Below are 23,382 nucleotides of genomic sequence, written 5' to 3'. Positions count from 1 at the left end.
CAGTTTCTCCTTAAGCGCTGACTGTAATGTGCATGTACTTCCTGAAGACGAAATTTAAGCCCGGGTATACCTGTACTGATCAGGCACGAGTCACAGCTCCAGTCAGGCACTCTTTCTCTGCCCGTCAAAGGATAAGCCTTTTCTGGACGATACTAGAATTCCAGAGCTATCTCTGGCCGTGCACGGTTAACCTGTTAGGAAAGGGACTCGAACCGAGCAGGAGTAGGATCCCAGACGAGCACCCAAAATTGTGATGGTAATTTTATCGATCAGAACTCTTTTAGAAGGAAGTACATAGACGAAATCCTCTGTGCACAATTAACAGCCTTTATTAATATTATTTATTTGCAAATAAGAGAGACGCGTCAAACGCTTACAGACATAATCATCCGAGGAGTCTCTAACTCAATATAGCTCATTCAACCGTATATATCACCTAGAAAAAGGGGTGTGGTAAGATGCTGCCATCTGTCCTGTCAATAAAACACATTCCCTTTGTTCTATCACGCAAGTCAAATGCTGTCCTCCCCCACCTTATCCTTCCTGCCATAATGTTTACTGTTGTGTTTACCTAAAGATCCCCCCAAGGACCACATTCCTCTACCTATCTAAACAATGGGACTCAAGTCCTTTAATCAGTAAGAATGCATCAGGCTTCAGAAACTTCCCCAACATAGCCCACACCTGTCCATGAAACAGCTTTTGAGTCAGTTGTCAAATAACTTGTCCCTTGAAAAAGAGGAGGCTACATATTAAAAAGCTCTAATTCTTAAATCCTTCCTCCAATTCGGATGTGAATACTCTCAAACTAAAGCTGAAACTATAACATGAATATATTTTAGTAAACACCCAAAATATAGCCAAACTTGTTTCAGTGTCCGAATATTTCCGGACCTAACTGTATCCAACAGGGATACAGGGGGAAACATACAGGGAACATGTAGTCGGGGGCTACTCGCTCAAGTTTGCTGACAGTGGCTATCGAGCCGCAGATTTCTAATTACTTTCTTCAACACCTACAGAGGCCAAGTGTGAAACAAGGGTCCACCAGACCTTCCGCAAAGTTGGGCAGAAGTGTCTAGGAACAAAATTAGAAAATATCTGCACTCGATACTTAAAAGCAGTCTGGATAAAAAAGTCTGATAAATTACTTGAATGTAAATGTAAAACATGAACACACACATACCCCTTTGTCCACAGTCTTCTTCACTTCCATGGAAAAGGTGCCCGTCTTCCTGTTTACCATGGCATTACGCAGCTAAAGACACAGAACATACAGTCCATCATAGTCACAGGTCAACTTCATAGATCACAGATCAGACAGACAGTCCATCTCAGAGGCCACCCTCACAGAACCCCGATATCACACTTACAACAGTATAGCTGATCTTCAAGAGGGAAGTTTAAAGACTTATCTTCTAAATCCTCAGTAGTAGATATATAGTATAATGTGTCAGAATGGTGATTTATGATTGATGTGACAGGTGGGTGGGGACATCCAGTTTGTAGGGTGGGACTACCTGTATGACGTGTGTCAGGGTGGGACTTCTGGATTGACGTATGCATGTCCGGTGACTTTGTAATTTATGATGACATTGATGTGTCCGTGTTTGATGTTTTACAATGACTGATGAGCAAACCAGACTAGTGTTATAACAAATGGGTCTTAGGGTTCCGGAATGTTAAATTCCCAGGCAATAAATAAGTGTTATATCAACGGCAAGAAGATTGGTGTTTAACAAAAGGTGTTCAGCAAAGCTATAATCCCCCCCATGGCATTTTATGTTCTGAGTGGTACAACAGATGCACATGTTCTACAATGTGCATGTAGCATGGTGTTTTTCCACAAGCACAGAATTACGATTTGTAGTCCAACACAGCTCTACAGCAAACAAACATCGCATGAGCAATGCTATTATTTTTGAAGAAACAGTCATAGCCTGGGCCAACCACACATTATGCATAGGTTGATTGTGTCGCGGTTGGGGTTTAAAATATTGTTATAAATAAAAACAAGGATTTTGGTACATGTATGTATGTGCAATGGTGAATTTTGTAATAAAAATGGTTGTTTTTAGTCTGAATTAACTTTCAAGTAGCATTATATGGCAAAACTTTACAAAGTTACCCGGAAGGTAGCATATACATTTGCATGAACAACTGTGAATCGTTGACAGGTGAAGATATGTTATTTCAGGTAATCAAAGCATTCCTAAAGGCGTCTTTTGAAATTGTACAACGGGATGTTTTCTTCACATTGGTAGAAATGTTTAACAGGCAACGATGGTTACAAACTGTAGTATTTGAGAATACCGGTCGGTGTTAGTGTGGGCAGAGGCTGTGACTTCTGGGTAAGATGTGCTGCATTCTTGTAATGACCAACTCGTGAAAACCGAATTTTATTGGTGTATTATGGTCTTGTGTTTGCTAAATGTTGAAGAGATTAATGGCGATATGGTGACAATAGCCAGCGTTTATATGTAAGCAGATGAGTTTGTCTTTAATAGATCAAATTAAATCATGTGATGTCATAGCTGAGCCGTGATAACTAACGAGAACGGCGTTTCTACCGGACAGGAAGTATCAATATATTTGGTGGTCAAACGTCAATAATCATCTGAACTAAATAGTTAAGTTTAATCCAGAATTTTTATCATTGTAGCCTGTATAGTTCTAACACAATTTTAATCTAATGTGAAGAGCGATGACATGTAACCAATGACAAAGTTAAGAGGCGTGACCTGTTGGTGGTGCCCTGGAATGCGATCTAAAGACAATATTAAACCACGCTGAATCCACAAAAGTCAGCTGTTTGGTGTTAACGCACCAATCGTGTTGAACCACACAGAAGAAGAAGAAGAAGTCAGCTGTTGATTTCCAGCGCGGAGCATGCCGTTTACATTGTAAGTACAAGTTATTCTATTTGAAGTAATAGATTTGAATTGTGTCGCAATTACAAACGCTAACAAACAACACATTTGAACTTTTTAAGAACGATTCAATACATTTTACGATTGAGCAATCTGTCGTATTTTGTCAGTTTAAATCTCTGGATTAGGTTGAGCAGAATTAAACCCAGACGTATTTGGTAAACAAATTGTTGGGCCTTCAAATCTTGGTGAGTAGACTTTTGACATTATTGTTAATCAGCGTTAATTACCCGTATACGCTAGTCTAACCCTCTTTGTATTTATTTCAGACCAAGTGACAAGCATCAGTGTCAGTTGGACTGGGCAGTTGTGATCTTACACAACCTGAGCAGATACTTTTTGTGTAAGTCTAATTATTTACAGACATTTTGTCTTAACATTTTATTAACAATTACAACAATATACATACAGCTTTATACTCTCTTTAACAACAAACTGATTGAGGAACCCCCGGTGATAATACATAGTACAACACCATAATGGCTTCAGTTACGGACACCCCACTGCTGCACAGCATCAGGGGATTTTTGTTTCATTGTTTTCTTTCATGCTTGAAAGCTGTAGGTAATACATATTTTACCGTCAACTCATCAAAACTGTGATGTATGTAAATGTATGTTTGAGTTAGAATATTTTTACCTGTAAGTGGATCTGTATTTACACATTAAGCTAGAGAAATGGCGAAAGATAATGCTAACAAAAGACCAGACACATAATCAACAGATCTCACCCCAAAATACAATTGAACCAACCATTACTTTGTTACACAGCGATGCACACAATAATCCTCAGATGCAAAGTTTGTTAACCGAGCTTAGCAGCCCCCATTTTTCAAAGGATCTAGCTGACACTCTTCCGAGATCTCTGATCAAAACTCAGTACAATGATGGTGATGTTAGAGTTATACAACGTAATGCGTTTGACAATGTTGAATTATGAAATGTACAAAATACTGGTGAAGTTGGTGATTTTGGCACAATCTATGCAATCATTATGGCAGGCTTGGATACTTTGATTGTTAGAGCTTCAGACTTTATACACAGGCCTGGTAATCGTTTGCAGATTGAGATGATTGGTGAAACTCTGATAGCCCCCGTACCTGTGACCATGAGAGCGGATGAATATATTGAACGCACTTTTGGTAATTTTCTTGAAAGTGTTATGTAGAGTACTGCTGAGATTATGACTGATGAATAGAGAGCTAGAACTACAGAACTAGAGCTTAGTACAAATTGTCAAAAACCGTGAGGGTGGTGCCCCGTGACGTAAAGCTCAAACACTGTTGATAGAGTAGATTATCAATAAAAAAAGAAGGCATTTATATGTGGCTGTGAATAATGATTGTACATGTTTTTCAGTTGTTTGATGGGTATCTTGAACCCGCAGTACATAAATGCTGAGACCCTGGTTAGTGTTCATGAGTTACATACAGGCGCTGGTTTAGCGTTAGATGATTGTGTGGCATTCACAGATATTGTTCGGTTTGAAGAAATTAAATGGGGTAAAATTGTTGTCTTTCATCAAACACAGGATGGTCACTTTACCAAGTTTCAAAACAGCGAGGACACCCACCTTAGAACCGTCTTGTACTTACACAATAACCATTTCTATGGCTTCATGAATTTGAAGGGTTTTTTGGGTGTGTCATATGTTTGTGAGTGGTGTTATACAGGTTTTAAAACCTGTGGTGATCATGGCTGTAAACATAGCTGTAGTGTCTGTCTTCATGAAGACTGTCTTACCCAACCCCGTAACACAAAGCCGTGCCCAGACTGTAAGCGGATATATTATACTGACTCTTGTTATAGACATCATAAACGCTTGAAGCACCACAAGTGTGGGTCGTTAGGTTAGCTGGTGTGACCAGAAGAAATATTGGGTCGATTGAGGCCGTTATTACAATGTTAGTATTACCAACTACAAAGCGCACAAGTGCACAGCTAACGTGTCCCAACTGTAATGTGGATTTGGCCGTTGAAATGAATCATCATTGCTTTATAAAGTCCTCTAAGCCCGAGGACCCCAGTGAGCGCTACATACTTTATGATTTAGAGACAATTGCCATTCCAGTGAGTGGCGTACACACTGCAAATTTTGGTATTGGCACAATACTTATTGCTAATGGTAGCAAGCTCATGATTTTTACAGACAGCACATTCAATCAGAGATACATTGATAGTCATTGCTTCCAACCTATGAAGCTGTCGGCCTTGACACGTGCTATGGGGTATAAGGATTCGAAAAAAGGTGACTTTCCTTACAAGTTTAACATCAAGGAGAATGAGAACTATGTTGACCCCCATCCGGAATCGCATTACTATGGTGTGAAAAAGATGAGTTTTTGCAGTGGTATGCAACTGTTTCCGCAGACCCCTTTGTTATGCAGGATGAAATAAAGGCTTACTGCGGGAATGATGTGGTCATCTTGAGAGAGGGTTGTATGCCCTACAGACTCAAGTTCCTGGCGTGTGGTGGTGTTGACCCATTCCGGTCAATTACAATTGCTTCGGCTTGCATGAAAGTCTTTTGCAAGAGATTCTTCACCAAAGACACCATTGCATTGGTCCCCTACAACATTTGTCAGAAGACATTCTCAAACAGCTCAATCCAATGGCTTGAATACGTGGCATCCGATAAGAATATATCAATACAGCACGCCCTGAAGAGGGGTGAAGTGAAATCAGTGCCTACTATGTTGATGGATATGCTGAACGCGATGGGTTGAGCATAGTCTATGAATTTCTAGGCTGTTTCTGGCATGGTCACCCAAAGTGTCATTGTTCAGCAAGCATCAATCCAGTGACAAAGATTCAGTACAGGTTGATACACCAGCAATGGCTGACAAAGCTAGAGGCTTTAAAAGAAACACAACGTACATGTTCAAAACATATGGGAGTGCTAGTGGAATCAGCTTAAAAACACATCCGCAGATGTCAAAGCTTTCTTGAAGACATTTGATGCTCCAGAGCGCCTTGACCCTCGGGTTTGTCTTTTTGGCGGTCGTACCAATGCAATTCATTTGAAGTTAATGGCCCGAGAAGGGGAGACTATTAAATATAACAATGTCTGTAGTCTTTACCCATTCTGCAGCAAGACAAAGATTTATCTGATTGGGGATCCAGACATAATCTTTCAAGATTTCAAACCGCTAGATACCTACTTTGGTATTGTTAAGGCTACGGTGTGTCCACCGAAAAGCCTTTATCACCCTATTTTACCGCACAGGGTCGGCGGTAAGCTGTTTTTTCCCCTTGTGTAGATTACGTGCAGAGTCAGAAAACCTGGTAACTGATTGTTCACATACTGATTCAGAAAGATCTTTAACTGGCACCTGTGTTTCTAATGAGCTGGTTAAGGCTGTTGAGAAAGGTTATGCCAATATGAAAATATTCAAAGTCTGGGATTTCACCAGGACATCAGATTATATTTTTTCCAGATTTCATGAGAACATTCCTGAAGCACAAGCAGGAAGCTAGCGGCTTCCTGCCATATGTGGTTGACGATGATGCTAAAGACCAGTATATCCGTGAATATCATAAAAAGGAGGGTGTGCAGCTTGACAAGAAAAACATTGTTGTAAACAGTGCTAGGCGATCTTTGGCTAAATTGGCGATGAATAGTCTTTGGGGTAAGATGGGTGAGCGGTCAAAAAACAGATCCGGAGGAGTTTAGCCACTACCTTTTTTCCAGTGAAATAGAAGTTGGTTATTTCTCTTTTATCTCAGACACAGTTGCGGTGGTACAGTGGTGTTACACAAAACAGACCCCAATCAAACCAAGTAATGGCAAAAAATGTATTGCCGCTTTCACAACCGCTTATGCTAGCCTCAAGTTGCATTCACTCTTGGAGAACTTGGATAGACGTGTACTCTACACAGACACTGATTCAGTGATCTTTGTCACATGCCATGGGGATTGGGTGCTCCCACTGGGGCCATTCTAGGGTGACTTGACCATTGAGTTATCAGATGGTGACAGCATCACTCAATTTGTTAGTGGTGGGCCAAAGACATACGGTTACAAAACCGTTAAAGGTCTGACCTGTCTCAAAGCAAAAGGCATTATGCCCAACAGCTACAACACAACCATTGTTAACTTGGTGACGCTAACTTGTCTGGTTGATAACATTGCATGAGGGGAGAGTGGTGATGATGACCACGTCCTTGCTAATGCAGACACAATTGCGAAATATAAAAGAACATTCACATTGAAAAACCGATTCGTGTCTAAGCGTTTCAGAGTTGTGTACAACAAGCGTGTACTGCTCCCTGATTACAGCACAAAATCACATTCTAGGTACTAAAACACATTCTAGGATGGATAGCGGTTTTGACCCGCAACTTCAACACCCATTCAGCTGTGTCATTAGTGGCCCCAGTAACTTGGGTAAAAACATATTTTGTGAAGATGTTGTTGGACAATGCTCATGTTGTTTTCTCCAAAGAAATCCAGAATATCGTCTGGGTTTATTCATGTTGGCAACCTCTGTATGACGAAATGTTGAAGGTGAGGGAGATTACTTTTATAGAAGGTCTACCAACATCGCTGTGTGATGACAATCTGCTACCGATTCAGAAAAACAACCTTTTAAATATTGACAGTTTAATGAAAAGTGCAATCAGAGAGTTTGGAGATGGAGAGAGTTTTCACACAATATTCACACCACCGTAACCTGAGTGCAATTTACCTTGTCCAAAACAGGTTTGTTAAAGGCAAATCTAGTAGAACAATTAACTTGAACACAAACTAACTCATCTTGTTTAAAAACCCCTGTGACAATCAGCAGATTAGTATTTTAGGCAGACAGATATACCCTGGTCTTTCTCGATTCTTCATGGAGAGTTTTAAAGATGCAACACATCCGCCTTTTGGTCATTTACTTATTGACTTTAAAGCTACACCAGAAGACTACCGTCTGAGAGTTATTTTCAGGGTATTGACCAGTCGTGTACGTTCCTAAGAAAGTTTGATCATGTCTAAACGCATTAATAGAAATCTATCACTTTTGAAGATGTTATTTAAGTATTCGGCAAATCAATGAAAAGTTATTTTAGAATCAGCCTCCACCGAGGTGGCTTGGGCATCTGTTTCGGATGCCTCCGGAACGCCTTCCTGGGAAGGTGTTCCGGTCCCGTCCCACCGGGAGGAGACCCCGGGGAAGACCTAGGACACGCTGGAGGGACTATGTCTCCCGGCTGGCCTGGGAACGCCTCGGTGTCCCCCCGGAAGAGCTAGAGGAAGTGTCTGGGGAGAGGTAAGTCTGGGCATCCCTGCTTAGACTGCTGCCCCCGCGACCCGGCGCCGGATAAGCGGAAGAAGATGGATGGATGGAGCCTCCACCGACCTCATTCTATCACTCTGTTAAATTGCGCTTAAGTCTAAGCCGCGGAAATATACCCTTAACAAAATCGCAGCTCCGAAAAGTAAAGAGACAAAAAGCCTAAATTATATACTTGTCTAGAAAGAACACATCAGACGCAAGGAAAAGAAAAAACATCAACCAATCTGGAGGTTTTTTGCTACCTTTACTAAGCGTTGCAGGTCCATTCCTAACCAGTCTAATTGTATTGAGACAGGGTTAAACAACATGGATCATGCTCAGAAAATGTTTCTGGTGCCACAACATCAGTTAAAAAACTGCGAGAAACCAAAACAACTAGCAACGATGTAAGACAATCTGTTGAAAATGATTTGGACTCATCGATTCGCAATATACTGTTGAAGCCTGATATGGATTTACATGAGAAAGGTTAAAGATACTCTGCCTTTTTACAAAGATTTTTGACTGTTGTGAGACAGGGGGATCTTGATACAAATACACTGACTTTAAGTCTACCTGGGTCTGAGACTGGGGCTGATGTAGTAAACGTGACGGAGATGATAGGAAATGGGCAGGAGAAACTTAACACAACACAGGTGTGCTGACTAACTCTGAAAGAAGGCCCATCGATAGGATGTGTTGCCTGTTACTGATGGGCCCCACACATCCTGTCCATACCTCCTGCTAGGAGTTGCCCATGTGACTGACATAGGCTTTATGGATAGGTCCATTGACCATAGGTTGGAACATACCATACAAGGGTCTGTTGTAGGATAAACCTTTCTTATTGGAGGGTATTGGAATGTGTAATGGTTGGTTATGACCACTGGCCACCTCCTATGTATCCTTGCATAAAAGACTGTGTTGCCTCTGTAATTATGGAAGAGATAGAAATGAGAAATGGAAGGTCAACATCATAGACTCATGTTGAATAAAGATGGCTCTCCCCTGACTTCTGGTTGTATTTATTTTGTTCATGGATCAAACTTAGACAGAAACAGGGCCTAACAGAGACTAAGCAAACTGTTGACCGAAATGTTAACCTTGTTGATGAAATTTTGAATAATGTGCCTGCGAGGAGTAAGAACAATGTTGAATACATTCTTAATAGAATGCACAGGTCTAAAGGTTTGACTTCATGAAATTCAAATGGTTAATTCATTTTCAAAGGAGAGATAAATCAAGGGTTCGCACCTGTTGGATCTGGTTAAAAGTGTGACAGCAACCAATAAAACTGCTGATGATAGAAGGCCGTTGGGGTGGGGGGTGGTTTTAGAGGCCATGGCATGTCTCAACATGCCTTTTACAACTATTCCAAATGCGCTTGTAAGGCATAAAATCTATTTCTATAAACAAACGTCTGGCGAAACAATGGATGATTTAGCCACTCCTCCATCAAATGGTTTTCAACCAACCAAAGCTTTCTTTGTACCCACCACCACAGACAACACAAAATGGCTTCCATTTTAATGTTTTTATTTTATGCTTTTTTATCATTTGTGATTCATTGTCAAAGTGTATGTTTTACCTTGAATAATTGTTGTATGAAAAATACTATGTAAACATTGATGTGGTTTTACAAATGGTTTTCGTTTTGAATAATAAAGTTGACACATGATTTACTTTTCTATTGCTTCAACAACCGATTCACAAGATTGAGCATGTTGTATGCAATTAAACATTTGCTTATCACGCTTACTCTGGTACATCTTAGCTACAAACTTTGAGACTAGCGCATCATTTTCTCGTAAATCATCAATATGAAAAGATATAGCATCTTTATAACTCCGACCTTTTGTCATTAGATAGAGAAAGAATGCACCATGTTGTCCACACATGGTTGAAACCAGGTCCTGTACTTGTTTTGAACTGTATTCCACATTCTCACAGGTTTTCAGAAAGGCATTGATTGACTTGGGAAAATATGTAAAATCCGGGAGATTTCCAAAACTGTCATAAAACCTTCCACCGCCATCATCTGCTATGCAAATAGCCAGCCAGTGCTCCCCGGGGTGATTGCTCGGGTGTGTATTAACAATCATCATTGATGCAACATCTCGGACTGGTCCACTAGGTAGTTGGTCGCATGCCAGCACACCATAGAAATGAGTCCTAGATGAAAATTGGTTCACCACACCGGTAAACTCTGCAGTATTCATTTCCACACCGTTTTCCTAATAGTAGTCAACTAATGACTTGTCGCCGGTTTGACAGTTCCATAATGGAGTCAAAGATTGAATAAACAACCAAATTCTTGTGTGTGGTAGTGGTTGTCTGAACCTCATCTCAAGTCGTACATTCCCTGACTTGATCAAGGATAGGAGCTGACCACATTCCTCATCCGGCGAGCAGTTTTCCTGAAGCTAAGACCAACTGGTAAAAATCCTGCACTGCTGACCCCGGTGTGTAATTAGGTTGGAATGGTTTGCTAGGAAATTGCTGACAATCTACATACATAGCCATAAGCTTCAAATGATAATGTTTGAAATTAAATAGATTCTGTGAGTAACTTCCTGTAAAACTGTCATTGTCCACTAATCCAATGACAATACATTTTGAGGTCCGAAAAATAGGTTTTCCTGGTTGCAGACGCGACCCCCCGCCGGGAAACTGAATGTCTTCATACACACTCTTTCAATTGGGTACTTGGCAGTGGTTGAGAGTAGCGATTGAGCGTGTCCAAATTTTACAGCTGTCGAAACAGATACTTTCTTGACAAGATAATATATCTTGTCGTGACGCAGATAATATATGCAAACAATAACGCACATCCCCTGCCCCCATAAGGCAGAACTCATCTTTACAGCGGACCATTCTAACCTTTATGTCAATGCCATTTAACATGAGTTTCTCTTGAAAGAAGATATCACTATGAACAGGGCCAATCATTTCAAATGTTGCACTATCTGCTGAATAGGCAGCCCTTTTTGTGAGTCCATCGTTCTCGCCTGCTGGGTCTGTAACATCCATGTGTCCTGCGGCTTCCTTATAAAACAATCCAGCTGAAAACTGTGTCTTTAATGTATCACATCCAAAATTCTGAATGCTCTCTATAATGGCTCTGTAGGGGTATGTGTTGCTACTCTGACTAATTAAACGATCACCCAAGGAGACATCCACTTGTGAAAATAGGGTAGCTATCAGATAGTTGATAACCCCAACACGTGCTCCAGCATCAATATTAGTTTCTGTCCGGTTTAGTGACTTTTACACGTAGGTACAACAAAGTATTGTTTAGATCAACATAGTCTTCGCCATTCCCTGCAATAAAGAACTCCAGAGGGGCTGCGTATGATATTGGTGATAGGGTCGGGATTTCCTTGTATGTATTTTTCTCAATAGATGTCTGTGTAAAAGGAACGGTGAATAAATCCAACTCTGTTGTCATACATTCATCAACTTTGCGGTGTTCCCTTTGACTGTCCTTCGAGCTGAATGCATTATTTTAACCGTGGCTCTTGTTTTTGTCTCATTCTTACATGTTTTACTCTTTGGTAGGCTCCTCCTACCAGGTGGTCTCTTTCTAACACCTCGAGTCATAGCCATCAATCCTGATCCGTCCTGCTGTTTTGTATGTCATGACATAACATTGCTGACAACATCGCCAACTATATTCCTAGCTGCATTTTTTAGATGTGGTTTTGCTATTGAGAACCTATGCTTCAACAAAGGTATTGCCATCCAGAAAAGCCCTTGGAAAAGGCCCCCTAGACCAGCCCCATACATTGCAGTGCTACCATGATACCCCGGTAAACCGTTACCGGCCTGTGCTGTGTAGTATTCAACATACCTTTAAGTATCATCGTAGAGTTTCTGAGGCTGCATCTTATAGTATAAAAGACTGTTGGACGGGTCTGAAGTGTAATTTTGCAATCACATTCACCACTACTAATGAAACCAGCTGGTTTTGATCAGATTTTACTTCAATACAGATCTCATCAAACTGACTCTTACTAAGAGGTACGTAGTGTGGCTTGTCGTACGTCACTGTGACAACTTCGTTCTTTTTCCCTGCAATATGTACAGTTTGCATCAGCGGGACATGACTGTCACCAACATGTTGATAATCAATTATATCTGTGTAGATATATAGGGTGTTAAACCCTGCCAGATTATCTGTGGGGAATGTTCCGTACCAAGGGGCGTACCTACGCTCGCCTGGTTTTAAGCCTAATATCTGTTCCAGTTTTGCATAACATTTCAAACTAAAATGGGGCTCGCCTTTTAGAAGCATTGTATTTTTAAATTAATCATACCATCGCCCATACACCATGTGGTTTTATATAACTGTTTCTCTGTCACTAGTTTTAATCTGCTGCTGTAATAACCAGTGTTGAGTTCATATTTCCAAGTTTTGTCGTTATTCAAGTCATGTAGTTCAAATACATTTTCATCCCATGTAAATCTTCCACGTATGCGGGTATTGGAATTATATCAAAGATACCTTTCAAGTCTATACCTTTGGCAAAGTTTGTGGCTCGAATTCGTATTGTTTGGAAAGACATGTCTTGACGAGTTACTGGGCAGCGTTATATGTTGAAACCACCCTCACCCAATTTTTCAGTAATTCATGTTTAAAAAAGGTCCAAACTATCACATCACCATCGTAATCTTTTATTCTATATACAGGAAGTACCTGAGGAATGCATTCTGTTATTGTAAAACATTCATCATTTCATAGCCTTTTGTAAATGCTCCTCAACTTTGAGAGTCTCACAGTATCCCAAACCCAGAACTTGTAATTTTGATTACCATTTCTCATTATTGTTGTACCATACAGGTTCTTGAGAACTAGTCTAACATTTTCTTCAAAACCATCAGCAGGCTTCATCTTAATAGACCGATGGTAGCCATGGTTGTATCCATGAACTAAATCTTGAATAACCTCAACATAGCGGTGAGTGTTGGCAGCTGTGAGATACCTCCACATTCGTGATCTCAACGATACTTGCTTTGACATCATTTCCTGTAGCAATTTATTTTCTTTTGTACTTCTTCATTAACATTTCAAAATGTGAATAAAAAAACTTCTTCCCCTTGTCCTTCCCCATGTTAACATGTCTTCAAATGCTCGCTTTACCTCGATAGCACTTATTTCTCAGCACATGAATCCATGCGTATTTGCTTAATACATCTATGCATGTTAACATAAATTTCATGTTATCGTTTTCCACACTGTAAGCACTCAACCAAATCCAGCTGAAATTGTGAATTACTATCATGAACAATAACTCTATTTCTTTGAAAATGTATAGCTACAGGCCTGTGTAGCGTGTATGTATCCTGGGCAAGCAACCAGTCATCTGCCTCGCCATTTTTGAGGTTCTCCCCGGTTTTCTCCAAGTACACTCTTTTCAAACCCTCTCTAACCACATAAGCACCAGGGTTTGCCAGGTTGTAGTAAATACTTTTCATAACCTGTTCAGACATCGTAGAGCATTCAAGCAATAATGAGAAGTAATACATGTTTAAAAAATTTCAGAAAAGTTACACAAGCATTCAGATTCATCATAGGGTTTGTTTATATACATGTTAACACGAGAATTGAAGTTACCCATCCTTAGACAACAGACTCTTTGCTTTCGTCGCACCATGATGCCACTGCGTCGCATACAGCACCCTCATTAAATTTGCCCATGTATTCATCCCAGTTCTCGCTCAGTCTCTGTGTGATGTTCGGCTCCAACAGAAAGTTCTCAGCGCCACGTGAACATCGGTCAGAGGTGCATGAAAGCCTGATGCGTTCAAAGCGTTGACCAACACATGTTTCAGTCGCAGTGTTAAAACTGTCTCCACAATGTCATCATAATGGGTCTCAAAAAATAATCAGGCGGATCGAGACAAGAATGTCTCGTCTGGCTCAGGTGGTCCACTTCACATTCGATGCATGCTTTGTGGAGAATAACCGCAACGGATGTTTTCCAGAATCATAGCCAATGTTGCTTTGATGACCTTTAAAACTTTTGTGCAAGGTGTTTGTCCATATTGTGATAACTCTTGTTAGCATTTGAAAGTTATGACAGATTAAGAGGTCCTAATTGATCACCAATCCGGTCAATCCAGTGGTAGTTTCTTGTTGGGTATGCCGGTGGAATCAAGCTGTCGGGGTCAGGGGTTCCGTAGAAGGATTCAGCGTTTTCATCCCAGGCATCACACAGCCAGTCCTCAGCCTTGGGTTCTTCAATCTCCGCTTAGTTGTATTCTTGAGACATGTTTCGTAAATTCTTCCTGACTGCTTGACAGTCACAGGTGGTCTGTCTGTTTTTATGCTGTGTTGAGGACGGCGTTAGCTTAAGGTGGGGCTTCAGGTTCTTACGTCAGTCGAACAGTCCGCAGTCACAATCTAACCCGCTGACATTTTCCGGAAATAGTTCCAATCTAACAGAGTCATACTTTTTCATCTCCTCGACAAATTTAAACAGTACATCAACCGTATTATGTGGGCCCTCTTTTGGCCCCAAATAAAACACTTTTAGAAAGGTGTCCCCTAAACTCGCATTAAAAACCATTTGATCAGTCACTCCAGCCTTAAACTCTTGACCTTCGGGTAATTCATAAAATGCAACCTCCAGTATCTCTGGGTTGAAAATGTATCCACCGATCCGACCGTCATCCAACTTCTATTCCTGTGCCAACATATTCTGGTGTAGATGACACCAAATCGCTGAGCTGCCTTTACGTTGATAGCTTTCAACAATGTTTCACCCAAAACATTGATCGCTGCACAATCCACCATGTTTTGTATTGTGTAGGTAAGTTTACTCCGGCAAGACTGAATGACAATGACTGGTGTCTGCGTGGTTTAAATACACAGACCACACCAACCATACCATAAAACATGAAAGGTTAATAACCACCGGTTGTAGGACATCTGTTGTACCACTTGTCAGAAGATAAAACCCTGGGGGGTTTATAGAATTGCTGGACCCAGTCACCCTTTTGTTGATCACCAAACATCTTGCCACTGATATTACACCTATTTATTGCCTGGGAATTTAACATTCCAGAACCCTAAGACCTATTTGTTAATCATCAAACATAACCCACCTGTTATAGCACTAGTCTGGGTTGCTCATCAGTTGTTGTCAAAAAACACGGACACAACATTGTAATCATAAATTAAAAAGACACGGGACATGCATATGTCACTCCAGAAGTCCAACCCTAACACAAGTCATACAGGAAGTCCATACGTCACACAGGAAGCCCCACCCTACATACCAGATGTCTCGAACACCTGTCACATTAATCTGGATGATCCTCACAATTTTGACACAATATACCCTACATTTACTACTATCCTCTTTCTGACCAGAGAATAGTTCTCTTTTGTTTCAAGTAATGAGAAAACCTTGACATTAATAATGTTTGTGAATGTATGTATGTATGTATGTATTATGATTTTTTTTTAAGTATCGACAGTGTAATTGAAAGAACTGAAGACAATCACAAAATAACAGTAAATTGTGACGATTGGTTGTTTTCATAACGACATGGAGGACAAGATTATTTTATTCCTTGAAACCATATGTGAAAGAACAGTGATTCTCTGTGAGACAAAAATAACTGGTCTTTTGAGAAGAACCACACTGAGCTCACTATAAAACACAATTCCTTAATGCAATGCCAGCTCCATTATCCAAATCCAACCCCCAGCTATCTCCTAGCTGAGCTGCCACAAAGGACTTCAACCCCACAAAAAGCTTTTTTCTGGACAAAAGGACACAAAACAACTCCCACAGAAATGCTGTGAAGCCTTAAACAATGAATTCCATTTAGCATTTTATCTTTCTCCATGAGAGCAGCATTTTGTTTGTAGTGATTTGAACTAAGAACCGCTGAATGAGTGTAGAGATTTTAATTTGTGTGCATGGCCATCTCCTACACTAATGCTCATCTTCTCCCTGTGGTACATAAATATACTGTATGTCAATGTTAGTTAAAACAGTAAACATGTTATTACAAAAAAAACCTAACTGTAATCCTTTACATTACAATATTTTAGTAATCGGATGTATTGTTAATCGAATTACAGATGAAAAAATGTATGATTACTTTTTGGATTACTTCAAATGAAAAATATTAGGTGCACAAAAGTTGCATGTTTGATTTTTTATTTAATGTTTTAAAAACATCATTATTTTAACCTAAATAACAATTGCTCGTCTCAGTTGTGTGTGATCATCTTGCACTCAGAGGTGGGTGCGCATAATCAGATTAGTGAATGATAAAGAGCTACTTTAATTTTCTCTACGTTTTTGGTTGGTTGGATGGCTGGTAAAAACAGAGTACATCTAAGATAATATTAGCCGACCCATATAAAATGTGATTTAGTTATCTATCGACGCATCTTTCTCCAAACAATATAATATGCGATACCAATGATACATTTTTCAGACAGGAATTCTTTAGAAGACAACTATTTGTTAGATCGCTGTAACAATGGAGCTGCCTTCAAGATAAAACATGATATGGAATTCATCACGATATCTCAGGAGAAAAGGTGGGTTGGGAAGCACTCTGCCAAAGGATGATGATTTGCATTTGATGCAGCCACCTCACCTCCATAAAGGTAGGCCATGGGATTCTGCTTGCTTTGCATCTCAGAAAAGTGCATTCACTGGTTATCATTGGCAGCTGACAACATTGACTTTAAGCTAAGAGTAGTGCAGGTGTATGATTACTGTTTATTTCATTTGCAAAAATCCATTGCTGGTGGCCCTAATAATCACAGGTTACGTTCACGCGAGTAAAACTTATTTGTATGCAGGTGTTCACAATTGGGAACGTGCATTCGCGTGGCTGGTGTTTCTGCACGGTTTCGACAATGTTGGTGGTTATAGAGCAAAACATCATATTACTGCAGATTTTGTGTTCAAGCAAAAAGTTACGGACATGCTGAATTTTATATACAATAATGTCAATTGACCTACCCTATTCCGGCTAATTGCCATTTATTTTTGAAGCAATAAAAAACATGAACAAAACACAAATAACAGAATAGATTAACACATCCTTAGATTTTGGGTTCGGCTCAGATAAAATGTCAGATTCTGTCAGATTAGAGGTTGTTGGATAAAATAGACATTTAGCGTACAATGTAGAGAAGTAGCCCAATCATATTGAAGTAGAAAGCAATGGTTTAGAAACCCTTTCCAAAGGCACTGTACTTAACCCAGAAGTTCCAAAACTAGGGGTCGCAACCCCATGTGGGGTCACCAGATATGAAAATGGGGTGAGGGGACAATGTTTTAAAATTGACTGTCATTTTAAATTAAAAAAATTAAGATAATTTTAAAAAATAAAATAATTTTCTTCACATGGTTGGGGTTGCGAGAATTTTTAGCTATCGAAATGGGTTCGTCGGACAAAAAAGTATGGGACCCATGACTTAACCCATAAGTGTCACGTCCTGGCTGTGCCCCTAGCTATCTCTGCGCTGGGCTCGGGGCATAGCCAGGACAGGATAGGAGGTGGCCTTTAGCCACCTCTACTCCTTTTTTTGGTTTCCCCAATTGGAGGCAGGTGTTAGTTATTGCCTCCAATTGGGGACCCTATTTAAGTTTAGTTTGTAGGCCCCAAGGCGTGGTTCATTTTGGTTTTGTTTATCCTGTGTAAGGAATCCCACGTCACTGGTTGCTGCCTTTTGTTTTGTTGGAGTCCTCCTGCCCAGGAGCCGCAGCCAGCGCTCCCCGCTGCCTGGGAGCCGCAGCCAGCGCCGCCAGCGCCCCCTGCTGCCTGGGAGCCGCAGCCAGCGCCCCCTGCTGCCTGGGAGCCGCAGCCAGCGCTCCCCGCTGCCTGGGAGCCCCAGCCAGCGCCGCCAGCGCCCCCCGCTGCCTGGGAGCCGCAGCCAGCGCCCCCCGCTGCCTGGGAGCCGCAGCCAGCGCTGCCAGCGCCCCCCGCTGCCTGGGAGCCGCAGCCAGCGCAGCCAGCGCAGCCAGCGCAGCCAGCGCAGCCAGCGCAGCCAGCGCAGCCAGCGCAGCCAGCGCAGCCAGCGCAGCCAGCGCCCCCCGCTGCTTGGGAGCCACAGCCAGCGCAGCCAGCGCCCCCCGCTGCCTGGGAGCCGCAGCCAGCGCCCCCCGCTGCCTGGGAGCCGCAGCCAGCGCCGCCAGCGCCCCCCGCTGCCTGGGAGCCGCAGCCAGCGCCGCCAGCGCCCCCCGCTGCCCAGTGGCCTCAGCCGCCAGCTCCTCCCACTGCCCAGTGGCCTCAGCCGCCAGCTCCTCCCGCTGCCCAGTGGCCTCAGCCGCCAGCTCCTCCCGCTGCCCTGTTTTCGCCGCCGCCAGGACCCGCCGTGGACTGGCCGCCGCCCGGGCCCGCCGTGGACTGGCCGCCGCCGCCTGAGCTCGCGGATGACTGGCCGCCGCCGCCGCCTGAGCTCGCGGATGACTGGCCGCCGCCGCCCGCAGCGCCTTCTCCTGCCCAGGTGCCGCCGCCTCGTCCCACGGCGCCCTCGCCTGTCCCGGCCTCAGCGGCGCCCTCGCCTGTCCCGGCCTCAGCGGCGCCCTCGCCTGTCCCGGCCTCAGCGGCGCCCTCGCCTGTCCCGGCCTCAGCGGCGCCCTCGCCTGTCCCGGCCTCAGCGGCGCCCTCGCCTGTCCCGGCTCTCCCTGGCCCTCCGCCGGCTCTCCCTGGCCCTCCGCCGGCTCTCCCTGGCCCTCCGCCGGCTTCCCTGTCTCCTGCTCCTCCGCCGGCTCCTGCTCCCCAGCCGGCCGTCAACCCTCCGCCGGCTCCCCCGGCTCCTGCTCCTCCGCCGGCTCCCCCGGCTCCTGCTCCTCCGCCGGCTCCCCCGTCTCCTATTCCTCTGCCGGCTCCTATTCATCCGCCGGCTCCCCCGGCTCCTACTCCTCCGCCGGCTCCTCCACCGGCTCCTATTCCCCCGCCGGCTCCCCCGTCTCCTGCTCCTCCGCCGGCTCCTGCTCCCCCGCCGGCCGTCAACCCTCCGCCGGCTCCCCCGGCTCCTACTCCTCCGCCGGCTCTTCCGCCGGCTCCGGACCCTCCGCCGGCTCCCCCGGCTCCTGCACCTCCACCGGCTCCTATTCCCCCGCCGGCTCCCCCGTCTCCTGCTCCTCCGCCGGCTCTTCCGCCGGCTCCTGACACGCCGCCGGCTCTCCTGCCGGCTCCTGTCCCTCCGCCGGCTCTCCCGTCTCCTGACCCTCTGCCTCCCCGGCCTGTCCCTGCGGCTCCGCCTCCCCGGCCTGTGCCGGCGGCTCCGGGCGCTGAGCCTCCGCCGGTCCGGGTGTGGTCGTCCCGGTCTTGCGGTCGGGAGCCCGCGCCTTTGGGGGGGGGTACTGTCACGTCCTGGCTGTGCCCCTAGCCATCTCTGCACTGGGCTCGGGGCATAGCCAGGACAGGACAGGAGGTGGCCTTTAGCCAGCTTGTTATTTCAATAAACAATTGAAATAACAAGCTGTTCCTACTTCCATCTAATTATGTGAGTCAGTAGTATGTATGTCCCCTACGTGCATGTATGCACTCCTGTCAATGGCATCAATGCCTTTGTCATCCAGGAACTACACACTTTGGCCACATGAGGCCGGGTTGCACAGTTCTGCACCAGGGGAACCAAGGGCCCACTGCACCAGTGTAAGGTCTAACAATGGACCTGAGGATTTCATCCTGATACCTAACAGCAGTCAGGGTACTGTTGGTTAGCATGTGGAGGTCTGTGCAACCCTCAAAGAATATGCCTCCCCAGACCATCACTGACCCACCGCCAAACCGGTCATGCAGGACGATGTTGCAGGCATAACGTTCACAACGGCAACTCCAGACTCTTTTACGTCTGTCACATGTTCTCTGTTGGAACCTGCCTTTATCTGTGAAGGGAACGAGGCACCATTGGGGGACCTGCCAATGCTGATGTTCTCTGGGGAAAGCCAACAGAGATAAACAGTGCTGGGCTGTGAGCACAGGTCCCACTAGAGGACGTTGGGCATTAATGCCTCCCTCATGGAGTCTGTTTCTGACAGTTTGGTCAGAAACATGCACACCAGTAGCTTGCTGGATGTCATTTTGTAGGGCTCTAGCAATGCTGCTCCTGTTCCTCCTCACATCACACAAAGGAGCAGATACCGGTCCTGCTGCTAGGTTGATGCCCTTTTACGGCCCTGTCCAGCTCTCCTTGTGTAACAGCCTGTCTCCTGGTATCTCCTCCATGCTCTTGAGACTACTGGGAGACAGCAAACCTTTGTGCGATGGCACGTATGAATGCGCCATTCTGGAGGAGCTGGACTACCTGTGCAACCTGAATGGGCTGCAGGTACCGCCTCATGCTACCAATGGTGACAAGGACACTAGTAAAACACAAAACTAGAGAAGAATCAGGAAGGATAAGGAGAGAGCACCACCTGTCTATGGCACCAAATGCAAAACTATTCCCTATTTGGGGTTTGTCTTGCTGTTGCCTCTCCAGTGCACCTGTTGTCACTTTCACTTGCACCAGAACAGGTGACATTGATTCACAATCGCTTATGCTTCCTAACTGGGCAGATTGATATCACTGAAGTTGAATTGACTTGGTATTATACCGTGATGATTACATGTTCCCTGAATTATTTTGAGCGGTGTATGATAAAGGGTCCAACAGATTGTGTTACTTGGCTGCCCACTGCTGTTCAGTCTTGAGAACGGAAACACTTCTTAAAGCACAATTGGTAAATGTTTCATTACATGAGAAATTCTGAATGATGTATGTAACAGTGGGAAACTGAGTTAACAATATTCACTAGTTTCTAAAAAACTGTATTTTATGATGTTGGATGGTGCTTGTGAGGAGCATTAAATTTTGCTTAATGACAGGCACTGTATGAGATCCCTAGAACTTATTTATTGTCAATACTGTGGCACCATTTTTGTAGTCAATTATAAATGAAGTCTAAAACACAAGAAAATCAGGAGAAAGTGAAAGGGTCTGAATACTTTCCAAAGCTACTGTATGCCTCATTTGTCAACTATACGGGCAGCTAGCTATGCAGTTTCAACTAGATAGCTGCCCACCTCAAACTAACTGCTATCAATGGGCACATAGTACCCAGCAGATAGCAGCTAACTACCTAAATATTTACACTATGACAAATATTCTTTAAATTTATGACTAGTGATGCTCTGTAAATTGAAAAAAAAACGTATGTATTATACAGGCAATTAGATGGGGGAGAATCCAATTTCAAACTAGTAATATAGCATGGTAGTTGCAAAGCTAAACAATTTACCTGAAGTGATTAATGGCCCAAACTTGTCTTCCTCCAAAGTCAATGGCAAATAATTATACAATGTTGCAACCAAAGTTATTTAACAAAATAATGGGTACAAACATTTCAACAATTGTTTAAATTTTTTTTTAACATTTGGTAAAAAGAGTATAGTAAAACTAAGGACATAAAAATAAGAAAGTTTAACAACTTCAATACATTTAATTCAATACCATTTCCTGAGATGTAATGATAGTAAAAATGACTTACTATGTCATCTTTGTCTTCCCACTCCACCTCCGACAGATCCACACTGCTGTAGTTTGGCTTCCTACGTTTCTTATTCTCTTCATACTACAGCACGCACGCGCACACACACACACACACACACACACACACACACACACATACAAACGTTAATTTGAATATACTATGCTGTATGACTGCTTGGCATCAGTGTATACACAGATTCAGCAGTGCTCACAATTACTTTTGTCTAGGACAGACAAATTTCTATGTGAATTGGCGTTTAGGTTTGTAATTAAAATATAATTGCCATTTTGAAAGCTACACCCTCCTCCTTCCTAAATAGGCAACTTTTCCTAAATAGGCATATATTATAAACTCACGAAAGGAAAACAATTTAGAGACTATTTACCTGATTTCCCCCCCTTTTTTTTCAGTCTTAGAGTCTCAGACTCTTTCAGACCTGTTTTTTTTCTCTGATTTCCGACTTAATCACCAATAGCCCACTTGGTGAAGGTAACCAAATGGTACCCAGGCGCTAATCACCTCTCACTGAACACATGATGTCAATGGATGAATGTGTGATACACCCAGATGAATGATAGTCATGGTTGAATTCAAATGAACTTACAAACGAAATACAAGATTTCCATAACCATTCAACAATTTAATTAGGCTATTATTGAAACATAATAAAAACAATATAGGCTACTTGACACTTCAACGTATGTATCACACTTACATTTTTTCCAGTAAGAGATTCAGCATTCTTGTGCATGTAACAACCAGAAGTAATACTTAAATAGCCTCCCTATGCTGTAATGGAGAAATAATTAACACTCAATGTGGACCAGCATCTCAGAAGATCTAGATCGCTCTGGAGAAATGGGTATCGGCAGCAAGAGTGAGACAAGACAACTCAATAGGTAGGTTTGTAGAGGTAAGGAAATAAAACTTTAATTCTCTATATTCTCTCATTCAACCAGTTTTCTTGTTTTTTTTTTTTCTTAGAAAGGTATTCTTCTCAAAACAACATCACAGGTGCAACACCACACTGTAGGCAGAATTACCATAAAACACTTTCACTTAATAATTCTTTGGGTTTGTTTTCATTAAATCTAGTTAAGAATCCACTTGTCAACTGAGTACTTAGTTTGTTCACATATCCCTATTTAGATTTAAGATGTAATGCTACGCTAGCTCCATAGTATTAGTCAGGCACTCATACATTTTTTATTCATTTATATTAGGGTTTCATAGTGCCTCTAACTAAACAAGCAGATTCTCTGAATATTTTGGTTCTCGTTTCCTTGTGTAACCCAAAATCGAATAACAAACTTACGTCAATGGATGAATCGGCGATAATCCCCTGATCAACCCAGACATATGCATGACGCATGTGACTGTTGAAGTGTATTTGTGTATGCTTATGTATGTATGTATGTATGTATGTATGTATGTTTAGATAACAGACCATCAGTTTTCTGAGTGAGATGAGATTGAGTTTGTAAGACCGAGTAGCGAGTCTGAAGCTTCATGAACAATAGGCTATCAAATGCTATCAAATGGACCATCAAATAATTGAATGACTCGCTCCCTTGATGACTAGATATGCGATCATTAATTCAAACACTATATGAAATGGCTGATTTCTAACATGACTGAAGTGTAATGATGAAGAATGAGGATGAGGGTAGTA

General features: G+C 42.9%; 1 protein-coding gene across 2 annotated transcripts in view; it reads right to left on the bottom strand.

Annotated features, from left to right (window-relative positions):
* cacna2d3a (calcium channel, voltage-dependent, alpha 2/delta subunit 3a) overlaps window positions 1-23,382 on the bottom strand; it is a 691,437-nt gene that overhangs the window by 118,913 nt on the left and 549,142 nt on the right. For both annotated transcript variants that reach the window (XM_034295715.1, XM_034295716.1), the window contains 2 exons: window positions 21,708-21,791; window positions 1,187-1,258 (listed from right to left, as the gene is read on the bottom strand). In XM_034295715.1, coding sequence (XP_034151606.1) covers window positions 1,187-1,258; window positions 21,708-21,791 — 156 coding nt within the window. The remainder of the gene's footprint in view (window positions 1-1,186; window positions 1,259-21,707; window positions 21,792-23,382) is intronic.

Source organism: Esox lucius, chromosome 12 (assembly GCF_011004845.1).
Source record: "Esox lucius isolate fEsoLuc1 chromosome 12, fEsoLuc1.pri, whole genome shotgun sequence".
Classification (NCBI taxonomy): Eukaryota; Metazoa; Chordata; class Actinopteri; order Esociformes; family Esocidae; genus Esox; species Esox lucius.
The sequence above is the reverse complement of the archived record's forward strand: the minus strand, read 5'-3'. Positions and strand labels throughout refer to the sequence as shown.